The sequence below is a fragment of the Mobula birostris genome, chromosome 12 (assembly GCF_030028105.1).
Source record: "Mobula birostris isolate sMobBir1 chromosome 12, sMobBir1.hap1, whole genome shotgun sequence".
Lineage (NCBI taxonomy): Eukaryota > Metazoa > Chordata > Chondrichthyes > Myliobatiformes > Myliobatidae > Mobula > Mobula birostris.
In genome coordinates, this window is record NC_092381.1 from 57,307,731 (window position 1) to 57,322,293 (window position 14,563).

Consider the following 14,563-nt stretch of genomic DNA (forward strand, 5'->3'; position numbering starts at 1 on the left):
TTTCCTTTATTCCACCGAAATACAGACACATCGGATTTCGGCTTCTTTTTCTCAAATTTCACAGTGAACTCAATCATGTTATGATCACTGCCTCCTAAGGGTTCCTTCACCTCAATCTCTCTAATCACCTCTGGTTCATTACACAATACCCAATCCATTACAGCCGATCCCCTAGTGGGCTCAACAACAAGCTGTTCTAAAAAGCCATCTCACAGACATTCTACAAATTCTCTCTCTTGAGATCCAGTGCCAACCTGATTTTCCCAATCTACTCGCATGTTAAAATCCCCCACAATCATCATAACACTGCCCTTCCGACAAGCCTTTTCTATTTCCTGTTGTAATTTGCAGTCCACATCACTGCAGCTGTTTGGATGCCTATGAATAACTGCCATCAGAGTCCTTTTACCCCTGCAATTTTTTAGCTCAACCCATAACGATTCTGCACCTTCTGATCCTATGTCACCTCTTTCTAATGATTTAATATAATTTCTTACCAATAAAGCCACACCACCCCCTCTGCCTACCTGCTTATCCTTCCAATACACCATGTATGCTTGGATATTCGGCTCCCAGAGACATGCATCCTTTAGCCATGTCTCAGTGATGGCCACAATATCATACCTGCCAATCTGTAGCTGTACAACAAGATCATCCACCTCATTCCTTATGCTGCGTGCATTTAAGTATAATACCATACAAGAAATCTGAAACCAAATAATGAGACTTCATAGCATACCAGGCAGCATCTGTAGATGGAGAAGCAGAGTTTACATTTCAGGTCAAAGACTCAGAATACTATTGAAACACTGTTCTGCGATCTAATCCAGGTGTTTGACCTGAAACTTTTATTTTATTTTCCTCTCCATAGATATATCCACAAGCTTTGAATACGTCCAGTAGTATCTGTTTTGTTTACTTTGCAGAGAGTTGTGCTTCTTTGCAAATTTGGTTCCAGTAGGTTGTAATTGAATGGGTTCTTGCAAGTTATTCAATATTGACTGTATGGAAATCCTGATAAAGCCAAATATTCGTTAGCAGCATAGTTCTGCACTGATTGCAATTCAGTTGATGTCAGCAATGAGTAATAATGTTTGATACTGTATATCAGTGACTTTTTAATAATGTACTTAAATAATAGAGTAATTGACATTTGTCTCCTTTTTTTTTTCTTTTTAGTTCCTCCAAAGATTCTTGACATCTCTTCTAGCTGTGTTGTGAATGAATTCAGCAATGTCACTCTTTTCTGTGAGGCAAATGGAAAACCAGAGCCCACCATAACTTGGAAGCATATATCACCATCAGGTAAGAGAAAGTGAAGCACCCCATAGCTACATGCATCCTTTGCAATAATACTCTGCTTTCAATTTACCACATTACGCTAAATGTGATTTCAGCATAACGAGGTGATTCTCTTTTTGAAAATTAGAATGTCACCTTCTGAAGTCTGCTAGAAAACAGCAAAATAAATAATGAAAGTATAAAAAGTGTCTCTTTTCATATTTAGGTTAAACACAATCCATTTGTCAGAAATTAAATTACGGACATGTAATGTCAAATTATTCTGCACATCTCTTTATTTAACCATTCAGGATAAAAGTAGCCATTTGATTGGCACTTATTCAATACCATAAACGTATGCATCCTCCACCACAGTGGCTACAGTTTGCAACATCTAAAAAGTGAGTAGCAGTACTCACAGTAAACTCCAACAACATCTCCCAAACCTACAACCACTTCTACTGATAAGGACAAGAGCAACAATGGCCACAGGTACATGCCCACATCACCACTTGTAGCTTCCCCTCCAAATAACAAACTGTCTAGCTTGTAAGCATATTGCTGTTCCTTCATTGTCACTGCATTTACATCCTGGAATGCTTGACCCAATATCACTTAACAGAGTAATTTCTCAGAAGAGCTGGACTAGTTCAACATGTCCTGAAAAATGTTTAAAATCTTAAATCAGTCTGTTAACTGCACACTAACCTAAATTTTACAAATAGTATGACAAAATTTGTGTGAAACTCAATAAAAATATATTATCTGGAAAGCTGCAATGACTAGACCTTTAGGAGCTGATATATAGAGGAAACTTGGGGTGCAAGTCCATGGATCCTTGAAAGTGGCAAGACAAGTAGAGAGGGTGGTAACTAAGGTATGTGGCATACTTACCTTCATTGGCCAGGGCGTTGATCAGAAAAATCAGGAAGTTATGTTGAAGCTGTATAAAACTTCAGTTAGGCTGCATTTGGAGCATTGCAATTCTGATCTCCTCATTAGAGGAAGTTTGTTGAAACTTTGGAGAGGATGCATGAATGGTTCACCAGGACATTGCCTAGATTAAAGCACATTAGCTATAAGGAGAGGTTGGACAAATTTGGATTGTTTTCTCTGGAGTATCAAATGCTGAGCAGTGACCTGAAAGAAGTGTGCAAAATCATAAGAGGCAAAGATAGCACAGGTAGTTTGTCTCTTTTCCTGGGAGGAAACATCAAATACACAGGGCAGAGATTTAAGATGAGCAAGAGAAAGTTTAAAGGAGATTTACAAGGCAGGGTTTTTTTACACAATGGGTGGAAGGTGCCTGGAATGCTTTGCCGGGGGAAGTGGTAGAAGCAGATAGAATAGCATCCTTTAAGAGGAATTTAAATAGGCACATGAGCAGGCACAGAAAAGGGACACTGACCATGTACATACAGATGGGATTAGTCTGGACTGGCATCATGATTGGATTAAACATTGTGTACTGAAGGGCCTGTTCTTATTCTGTACTGTTTTATGTGAAGGACCCAGATATTGTCTCTGGCAGATTATTGAAACTATATTGTGATATGTAATTTCCTGATAGCTTTTAAATCCCTTGCCTTAACTCAGGGGGATATTTTCTATATTCACGTTTGGGATGTAGGTTGTTCCAATGGACAACATATACTTAAACTTTCATTATTTTGAATAATTATTATGGAGATAGAGATGGGGGTAGAAGTATTTATCCCTCAGTTCTTAATATTTTGGCCACCAGATATGCTTTACAATTCTGTCCATGTGAAATACTTTGTAAAAGCACAACCATTTTATTCTGGCATCTTCCCCATTCCTTTCCAGTTCTGATGAAGGGTCTCAGCCCAAAACATCAATTGTTTATTCACTTCCATAGATACTGCCTGACCTGCTGAGTTCCTCCAGCAATTTGTGTGTGTTGCCAAAATTATTGACTGAGTTAGAACATAGGAACAGAAGAAATAGAAACAGCGCGGGATAATTCTGCTTCTTGTGCTCACTCTGCCATTCAATACAATTGTGGCTGATGACATTAAGTTGAAAAGTCAATCATTAAATTGGAGATATTAAGCATTAAATCAATACACTTCTTTTAAACATATCTATTGTTTTATATAGTATAAAAAAATTTATGTCTCTAAAACTGGGGTATGTTTGCGATATAATTATAGAACCATATCAACAAGAGTAGGTCATTTAGCTCTGAGCCTTCTCTGTTTTTCACTTAGATCATGTTTAATCTGCATCTTTGCTCCACTCACTCTGTATCACTTGAAACCCAAACTGAACGAAATATCACCAGCATCACTCTTGGAAATTCCAATTGAAGCTGCTTCAGCAGCCTTTCAGAGGCAAGAGTTTCAGATATACGCTTTCCTTTGTACAATTTTATTCCCGAATAGTTGAACTTTAATTTTAAGTTATGTCTTCTTGTTATTGAATCCATACCAGAGGAAATAACTTCCCCAGGTTAGCCCTGTTAAATTCTTTCATCTTTTAGAATCCTGAATTAAATTGTCCTTCGGTCTTCAAAGGACTGCAACCTGGTACAGCTTAACCCTTGAAGCTACTGTGGTAATAAGATAATTGAACCCTGTATCCCTTCCAAGACCAGCATTTTGGGATTCGGATTCAGATTTGTTTAATTTATTAGATGCTGGGGCAGGCCACAAGTGTCAGCACACATCCCAGCACCAACATGGTGTGTCCACAATGTTCAGAAGAACAAAACACACAACAACAACAGAATGACAGCAGCAAAACAACAACAGCAAAACAAGCCATAGCAGTCTCATCCGGCTTACAATGAATAATGGACAAGATTGACCTCTATCACTCTTAACATCTTCCACAATTGATTTGTTGCAAAACTAGCAATAAATATTTTAGTGTGACTATGAATTGTGATACCATTCAAAATACAGTGCAAGTGCCGGGCTACATTGGAAAATAAGGACCTTTTAGAAAAAAGGGCAAATCAGTAATATTTGTACATTAAAGACAATAGAAGTACTAAGGAGGAAAAATCAAAGCACTTTTCAAATAATCTAAAATTGCATTTTTGTGTTTATTTTAGTAGTTAACACTATATGAGGAAAATCATTGAAATTTGAATTTGTTTTGCTCTAGTGTTGTTGATCGCATGAAGCCTTTTTTTTTGAAAAAGACCAACATTCTATTAGTTCCATTCAGTTTATAATTTCTGCTTTTACAAGTTGATTCACTTTAAGTTCTTTTGTGCACACTGATGCCCCAAATCCCTTTGCTCCTCCATGGTTCCTGGTGTTTTAACATTCAGGGAATAAGCCAATTGCAAAACTTAGAATGTAGACAACCATCTTCATTCTTTCTTGTAGCAAATTGCATCTGCCAAGGTTCTGTCCACTGGTCAGTCTCTCCACAGCCCTTTTTTATGTTCTTTAGCCATTCCAGAGCTTATGATGACTTATAACTTTTGTTGACTTGAATTGCGATTCTCTGGAGTCTGTTTAATGCAGAATTTCTACAATATTAAGCATTTGTTTTAACTTAGAGTGACTGAATTATTTTACAGTGTCTTATGGGAAACCAGATGTGAATAGAGATTCTATTAATTCCAGGTGAGAGCATCAAAGGAAATGAAACAAGAGTGTATAAGTGGAGCTGAGGAACCTGATCTAACCAAATTCAGGCTCTAAGAACTGAAGGTCCTACTCCTGCATCCATATCCCAATGAATACTGACTTAACTAACATCAACTGTAATAGAATTGATTCCAGCATGCAAAGGACAGTGCGTTCAGAGCTACAATCCCTCCTCCTATGATCATTATGCATGCCAGGGATGAGCATGTATACATGATGTGCATAACGTGTGTACATAATGTGCCCTTTGAAAAGCGGTCAGATTTAAATTTCTTGTGCATGCCCTCGGATTTGGAGACTAATGAGCAATTAGTTCCTTAAGGCAGGGAGAGGAAGAAACAGTCTTGATTGCTAGAAACTAGACAGCTGTGAATATTGGCAAAAACAACATCAGGTTCAGCTTTGATGCTCTTCATGATTAAAATGTCTGTTACATTTACTGCAGGGCTCCCACACAAAGATTGGCTTCCGAGGTGAGGGGCCATAGGAATCCAGTCCAGCAAAGGTCAAGGTTCTCATGATAAATTGGAACAGGGTTAATATTTACAAAAAAAAAGCAAATTCTTTAAGTTATTTCATGAGTCTTCAGTAGTTCAGAATTGGTTGTGATGGAATCTTAATGTTAGAGAATTAAAATTTTATTTTTATTTATTTTATTGAGATATAGCTCAGAGAGGGCCCTTCAAGCCAACCCCCAATTTAACCCTAGCCTAATCACGGGACAATTTACAATGACGAATTAATCTAACAGCTGGTATGTCTTTAGACTATGGGAGGAAACCCAGCACCCAGAGGAAACCCACGTGGTCATGGGGAGAACGTACAAACTCCATACAGGCAGCAGCAGAAATTGAACCCAGGTCGCTGCTCCTGGAAAGCATTGTGCTAACCACTACACTACCATGCCACCCACTGCTGCCTATTTAAAACAGACTAACACATCAACTAAATTAACAGAGAGAAAAAAGTTAGAGGAATGAAATAGTCATATGTCAGCAATGTAAACAGTGATTTCTAATTGTACAAACATAAAAATATTTTCTCAAATGACATACACAAAATGACGTACCTGGCCTGCTGAGTTCCTCCAGCATTTTGCGTGTGTTGCTTGGATTTCCAACATCTGCAGATTTTCTCTTGTTTTCTCAAATGGCTGTCTGGCCTGACATGTCTATATTAGACCAGCTCCATATACTGTATACTACAATGTACTACAGTCCTTTAAACCTGCATTTTCTGCTGTTAAATGTTTTTCTCTTTAAATGCTTAGTTAGTTCCATCTTGTATGTCATTATGTGAATAAAGTTATTTTGAGCAACACACACAAAATGCTGGAGGAACTCATCAGGCCAGGCAACGTCGATGTAAAATAAAGTACAGTCAACAGTTCGGGCCGAAACCCTTCGGCAAGACTGTGTGTGTTGCTTGGATGTCCAGCATCTTCAGATTTTCTCTTGTTTGGTGGTTATTTTGATCTTCTCCTTGGTGTTCTAATCCTAAATGTATTATTCTTTGTTACTGATGCACACACAACGAAAATAATTTTTCTATGAAGCACTTTTCTCAAAAACTTCCAAATTTTTAATTTTTCTGTAACCTATCCAATCAGACAACACATAATTACACAATATCTTGATTGTACAATGTATTTGGAATGATTTTATAGTTTTATAGATTTACAGTGGTATAAAAATCAGACAACACAAAGTTGTTGTCCCTTTGTTTAAGGTTTGAAAATTGGCACTTTCTTGTGTTTGTAGTTTTCTTGTACTGAAGAACGGTCAGACACCAACTATTACATTGTGTAGGATGTTTAGTACATCACAAACATAGTTAATAACTACTGCATAGCGATGCATTTACTCAACACTTTTTATGGTTATGCAATTGAAAATCAAAATTGTTTCCAAATTAAAAGACAGTAACAATTAACAATTGCAGAGCAGACTCGATGGGCCAGATGACCTACTTCTGCTCCTATAGCTTATGGTCTAATTATTTCTGGGTCACGCTGTGTCACTTGCTAATCTTGACCATACATGGCCATGTTTTAGCCTTTCACCAGTTTATGTGCACTGGATGATGGCATTCCATGCACCATTCTCCTTTTGCACTGACCAGAATCTTGGACTATGGTTTTCTGGGCTGTTAATTCTGGCATAATATGGTCTACATATTGCATTGTAAAACTGGGAGGCTTGCAATGTGATAAAGTTCCTCCCCACATCATTGGGATCTCTCCACCCGCTCACCTCCCCAAGTGCAACAGCAATAATCTTTTGCCCACACCTTGAATTACAATTTATGACGCCTGACCCCATGACACCCACTATTTGCTGCCAATATCCGTTTCTACTTCAAAAGACTGTCGGCCTCACTACTCTCCTGATCCCTCAACATTCTGCCATCTTTTCTCCTTTCCTGATCCTACAAGAATTTTCTGGTCTCTCATAAGACCTAGTGGTGACTTCAATCACCACTATCTTGAACTGATTCTACAATCTACAAACTCAGCAATCAAGAACTCTTGTTCTCAAGATTTTTTATTAGTTTGTCTTCTTTTGCACATTGGTTGTTTGCCAGTCTTTGTCTTCTTATATATATATTTTTGAGAAATTTTATTATATTTCTTTTTTTCCTGTAAATGCCTGCAAGAAAATAAATGTCAAGGTAGTGTATGATAGCATATATCTACTTTGATATTAAATTTACTTTGTACTTCAAACCATTCTCATGACTTCCCATCCTTCAGTTGTCTGCTGGCCTCACTCACCTGATCCCTGTGATGTGAAGGTGGTCTGTACACCTACTAATAGTGATACTATACTGCTGTGGATTTTCCAATTCTATTTGTTGACACATATCTGCAATGCAAATATTCAAATATAGACAAAATGTGTGACTTTAAATTTGGAGAATTTCACTATGTGATTTAGTACATGATCTAATGTGAGGCTGCCACTTGTTCTTGATCCTCACTGATATGGGAAAGTGACTTGTAAAATATTGAAATCTTGTGGGTTTTTTGATTGGTCACATCATTGTCAAGAATTTATGCTCTACTGATAACAATTGCTCTTCTCACTCCCTAGACTGATGATGTTGTGGTGAGAAGCCTAGCTCCAGCTGGCAATTTTTTTTCTCTCTACCATCTGCTAGAGTTTGATGAAAGGGAATTACTGTTCCATATTTTGTATATTCCCAGATTTGTATGCTTTATACTATTATTGTTAAAGCTTGTTCATGCCTTCTACAAGTGCATCATTCTCGCAGCTTCTCGACTACAGATGACCACTATACCTTCACTGTGTTTCTTTGCCATCTCTTCACTTCATTTCAAATGCTCTCAGCAATTCCTCAGATACTCCTTTCCAGTATGAAGAGACAGAAGTTGAGCCCTGATGAAGAGTCTTGGCCCAGATGGTCAACTGTTTATTCTTCTTCATAAATGCTGCCTGACCTGCTGAGTTCCTCCGGCATTTTGCGTGTGTTGCTCCAGATTTCCTGCAGAATCTTTTGTGGCCCATCTCTGTACTCCCTTTCTCCCTTATATCTCTAACAGCCTTTTGCTGATCTCCCACCTCTTTCTACACCTTTCTCCTTCTCCTGAATACTATTCACAAAAAAAACACGTTCCTAAACTTTAGAGTAAATCTTCAGAACTTCTTATAAAACTAATTAAGCGAAGAGAAACAGAAACTAAAGGGAGATACTGTATAACAACTTTGTAATGGAATGCAAAAACACAAAACCAAAATATATCGTGTCTATAACTAGGAAAACAAAATAGAACTGCGCATGAAAAGGAAGTAACAAAATTAGATTAAAAAATTACCAAAGATTTAAGTCGCAAATTCATGTTTGGATTAATCTCTTAGAATACCGGACCAATAGAACAAAAGATTCATTTAAATATACATACAGCTGCTAGTTCCATTAATGCAGAACACAATTTAAAGTAGCAAAAGTAACTTGCTGGGTTTTATTGTTATACACTATTTATTTATACACCTGCAGACTATTTGCCCCTTGCAAGTTATTGACGACTTTCTTCTGATGTTCTGGAGCTGTAAGCATCATTTGCTTTGTTAAACTACTGCATGGAATAATTATTGAGTGAGAAAAATTGTTTGTGATTTGGGCATGAATTATCTGGTCATTAGTAGTTATTGGCGTGAGCTATTTGTATCCATTCCTTAAATAACATATTATTTTACCAAGCAAACAGTGCTTTGTTTCATGGGATTGATAGGTCAACAGCCCTCTGGTTGAGCTGTCAGTGTCAATATTGAGGGCTGACAAAAAAAAGTCTTTATGTATGAGCACACACTTCTGGGGAGTCTGAACATCCTCCAGTGAGCTGCAAAAGAGACAGGCACATCAAATATCACATGGAGAAGACATCCTAGTTTTGTTTTGTGTTTTTGCACTTTGTTCCAAGGTTATTACATCTCCCTTGTATGTTTTTAGTGTCTATTTCTGTCATTGTAATCAGGGTTTATATAAAGTTCTGAAGATTTACTTTAAAGTTAATTATTTTCCATCTGGTTCCTTGCTGCTAGATTGGACGAAAGATGGAGATTGCAGATGAAGGAGCAGGGAGGTGGAGGGATAGCAGACAAATGTTCAAACAGGAAAGGGGAAGGGACTGGAAGGGAAAAGACAGGAAATGGGAGAGAGGAGAGACATATCAGAGAAAGAGGATAGGGGACTAGAGGATGAGAATGGAGAATGGAGCATCTGAATTGGGAGGAGGTGGAGATTAGACTGAGGTGGAGAACTCAGAGGTTCAGATTGAAGAGAGGAATTTTGAATGAGTGAGGAAGGATAGACAATCAAGATCAGAGGGAGAGACATTTAGATTGTGGGAAAGAGAACTGAAAAATGCACAGCTGTCATGTCAAGCAAGTGTGACAGATGTCCGTCCTTGCTGTAAGAGCAGTACTACTCCGCTAATCAAAGTTCAAAGTACATTTATTATCAAAGTATATATACTCTATACAACCTTCAGATCCGTCTTTTTACAAGTAGTCACATAACAAAGAAACCCAATAGAACCCATTTAAAAAAGACCGTCAAACAAACAATGTGCAGAAAAAAAACAAATCATGCAAAGTATGCTGTGTCCCAGAACATTGGCCTAAACCATGTTATTGTATTATTTATAAAGAAGGTCTTAATACGTTTGAGTAGTGGGATGTCACATCCAGTGTAATTAACTGAACATGTGTTTTGTAGTTGCTGTATGCAATAACTAAAATATGAGTCACTAAGTAATGTTTTCCATATCATGTGGCACAAAATAAATTTTTCATCCTGGCTACTTTTGTTGAACTCCTAACCTGTTTGTCCCTAGATCAACATTAGAAAATATATTCATGTTCACCTTAATGTTTGCACATGCTTCTAACTTGCTATTGGAAGTGCATTTGAAGAAATACTTACTCTCACACAAAGCTTTTTCTTGCCTATTTAGCAATTTACATGTAATACAAATTTACTTAAAATTGACTTCAAAACTATATTGTGTTAGTTGTTTCAATTTTTAGAAAAGCATGCTTTAAGACACAGGAGAGATCTGGCATAATTCCAGTAATGAGCTTAATGGAAGAAATTGCATAAATAATGAGTTTAAGTAGACTGTAAAATACCTGTTGCATCAAGATCTGTGTTTGCTGTTAGTTTGAATAATTAAGAGTAATTAAGGCAGGAGCATCACAACCTGATGTAATACCACATTAAACATTAAGGAGAATAAAAAGTGCCTCGACCAAGTGCAGTGGGAGAAATTCAATATTGTTTTATGTATTTTTGAGGTGCAGAGTAATGGATGTGGAGGCAGAATTCAGGATCCATCTGTGAAAATTTTTCACCAAAAGTGCACAGACTGTCAAGCTGAATTTCCATCTGAGCCCTTCATGTCAAAGACTGGAGCACAATGCATTTGCACAGTGATTGTATGTAATTATCGTTGTATAATTGCAGAAGCAAATCTCAGCATTTGTTCCATGCAATCTTTCAATTCACAGAACCTCTCAGTGATGAGTTTGATCTGTCATGCCATTGAAATACCACCTTCTTTACAATGGAGGGATCAATGCAATGTTTAACAAATATTTTGGAGATACAAACGTTTCACATCAGCTTGTTAGATCAAGTAAAATGGAATATAAAGCATGAACATAAAGAAGGAAATAAAGGGAAATCTATCAAGATTGCACACATTGCACTACTTTTAATAGTGTCCAACAAAATACATCTTCTTACATAAGGACGAAACTAAAACAAATTAGCAAACAATTTGTGTCTCTAATTAAGAAAACACTTGAAGAGTTTTATCTGATCATTTAAAACAATATTGTTCAGGATCAGGGCTCTTTCAAGGTCAGGGGCCAAAATGCAGCTTCTGGTCATGGACTGTGTGTAGCAATGACTGCAACATGCTGAGTTTGTGCTCAAGGGCTAGAGGATGATAAAGTTTATTGGGGATACAATGGGAGTCAGTGCTCGCCAGAAGCATCACTTTAAAGAACCCTTCAATTAGAGAAGGCATAATTGTAACCTATGATCAGATGAGGGAATACTGGGAGTATTTCCTGTTGCTTCTGAGCCTGCTCTTTATAAATATAGACATTGATGATGAAATTCATCATCACCATTAATGTCCCAGCACAGCTTTTTGTCATCTGATCCAGATCAGAATCCCAGACACAAAGATTCTCATTGTTCTATATGTTTCTGAATATGGAATACCTCCAGTGGGTGTCTCACTGTATGGAGAGGTACCACCAATGTTGCTTAACAAATTTCTCTAGATCCACTGACACATTTAGTGAGTCAACCTTGAGTATTCTCTCCCAGGCCAACATCCCCACTATTAAGGCAATAATTATGGTTGCTTCATTGGGCAGGCTAAATTGCTTGAATACCTGATAGCAATCTCCAGAAGCCGGTGATTTATTCCAAGCTCTACCAAGACAAGAGATTATCAGGTGGAAGAAGAACTCCAACATTTCCACTGTCTGCTGGTATCCCTGGACCACAGCTATTCAAAATTGGCTTTAAAAACAGCAAATCAATTTGTTGCTCTGTGTAAATGGTGGAAATAACACACTGACTCAGAGACCATCCACTCATCCACCATGTGCCAATAGTGGTATTTCTGCAGGTTCCACAAGGCACTTACCACCGTTCAAATTTCAAAAGTTCAAAGTAAATTTATTATCAGAGTACATACATGTCACCATATACAACCATGTGTTTTTTTTTCTGCGTGCATACTGAAAGCTAATCCAAGTCATACTCATTCCAGATGAACTGCTGAAGAAGAGAAAGGAATTAAAATTAGTCCTAAGGAAGTAAAGCCATAAGTCTGTATCTAATCAGTCTGTGTCCATTAGTCCATGTCTAATCAGCAATTGCTTTTGGATAACATTGTACTAATGCTCGGGGAAAAGGCACAATGAACCAGAAATTACTGAGAAACAGCAGCAATTCTGTTTGTGACATGGAAATCCTGAAATTTGCTTGATCCTTCCCACTTAATATCTGACTGTTCTCTCACATTGGACTGTTCATGGAGGCCAGGAGCAGAATGTTGTCTTCTGGCAGTTTCTCAGTGGTTGATATTGTTTGCATAATCATTACATTAAGAAGAACTGGTTGAGAAGGTAAATGGATAGTCAACTGTAATTCACACCAACTTGAATTAACTTAGTTAACTTAAATATGTTGTGTTGATTTGTGGTGTATTTGTGATTTTCTTTAAAAGATTGTAGCATCATTGTTTTGCAATAGCGTTTTATATTTTAGTAGATGTTAAAGATATTCAGAAGCATTCATTTGATTGGTAGGCTTGACACTTAGTGGATATATGTGACTTAGTGAGCAGTCAGTCCATTTCTGTGAGTGGAACTTACCATTTCTCGAGGTCATGTAGGTTCTGTGGGTCACAAATCCTTACCAGGTAAGTACTGACATTGCAGTTAGGGAAGCAGCAAGCAGCAAGCACAATTGGCTATCTTCTTCTAAGAATTTCTGGGCCATTGGGGTTGAGCTTCTGAAATAAAGACAAATATCGCTGGAACACTCAACAAGTAAGTTTTCTTTCCTTCCCAGGGCTGATGGAAGAGTGCCCATTGAGTCTGCCCTGCCATTTCCTCATGGCTGTTCCAATTTTCCTCTCAGCCCTATATCCCTTCATGCTCTGATCAATCAAGAATCTATTAACCTCTGCCTTAAATATACATAAAGACTTAGCCTCCACAGCTGCCTGTGGCAATGAATTCCACAGGTTCACCACTCTCTGGCTAAAGAAATTTCTCCTTATCCCCTCTATTCTGAGGCTATGTCCTGTGGTCTTAGACTCTCCCACCATAGGAAATAACCTCTCCACATCTACCCTATCAAGGCCTTTCACCATTTGTTACATTTCAATGAGGCCAACCCTCATTCTTCTTAATTCCAGTGAGTATGGCACCAGAGCCATCAAACGTTCTTTGTATGACAAGCCATTCAATCCTGGAATCATTTCCGTGATCCTTCTTTTAACAATCTCCAGTTTCTGCACATCCTTTCGAAGATAAGGGGCCTGAAACTGCTCACAATACTCCAAGTGAGGCCTCACCAGTGCTTTATAAAGTCTCAACAGTACATCCGTGCTTTTATATTCTAGTCCTCTTGAAATGAATGCCAGCATTGCATTTACCTTCCTCACCACAGACTCAACCTGCAAATTATCCTCTAGGGAATTCTGCACAAGGACTTCCAAGTCCTGTTGCACTTCAACTTTTTTTGTATTTTCTCACCATTGAGAAAATAGTCAACTCTTTCATTTTTTCTACTAAAGTGCATGACCATACACTACCTAACACTGTATTCAATCTGCCATTTCTTTGCCCTTTCTCCTAATCTGTCTAAGTACTTCGGTAGCCTCTGTACTTCCACAGAACCACTTGCTCTTCCACCTATCTTCATACCATCTGTAAACTTGGCAACAAAGCCATCAATTCCATCATCCAAATCATGGACATAATGTAAAAAAAATGGTCCCAAAGCAGACCCCTGTGGAACACCACTAGTCACTGGCAGCCAACAAGAAAAGGCTCCCTTTATTCCCATTCTTTGCCTCCTGCCAATCAGCCACTGCTTTATCCATCCTAATCTACCTTCATTTTGAAATCCTCCATGACTATTGTAACTTTTACAAACAGGAGAAAATCTGCAGATGCTGGAAATCCAAGCAACACACACATAAAATACTGGAAGAACTCAGCAGGCCAGGCAGCATCTATGGAAAAGACTATAGTCAACATTTCAGGCCAAGACTCTTCATCAGGACTTGGCCTGAAACGTCGACTGTACTCTTGCAGTATTGCCGTTTTGGCATGCATTTTCTATCTCCCATTATAATTTGTAGACCACATCCTTACTACTGTTTGGGGGTCAGTATACAATTCCCATCAGGGTCATTTTACCCTTGCCGTTCCTTAGCTCGATCCACAACGTGGCAACACCTTCCAAACCCATGTAACCTCTTTCTAATTATTTGATTATTTTTTACCAACAGTGCAACACAACCTCCTCTGCCTTCCTGCCTGTCCTTTAGATATAATGTGTGTCCTTGGACATGAAGCTCCCAGCTATAATCTTCGTTC

The 14,563-nt window shown here is 38.0% G+C and overlaps 1 protein-coding gene across 1 annotated transcript in view; it reads left to right on the forward strand.

Moving 5' to 3' along the window:
• negr1 (neuronal growth regulator 1) overlaps positions 1-14,563 on the forward strand; it is a 493,130-nt gene that overhangs the window by 347,719 nt on the left and 130,848 nt on the right. Inside the window, exon 3 of the mRNA XM_072274684.1 lies at positions 1,180-1,305. Within this exon, the coding sequence (XP_072130785.1) occupies positions 1,180-1,305 (126 nt within the window). The remainder of the gene's footprint in view (positions 1-1,179; positions 1,306-14,563) is intronic.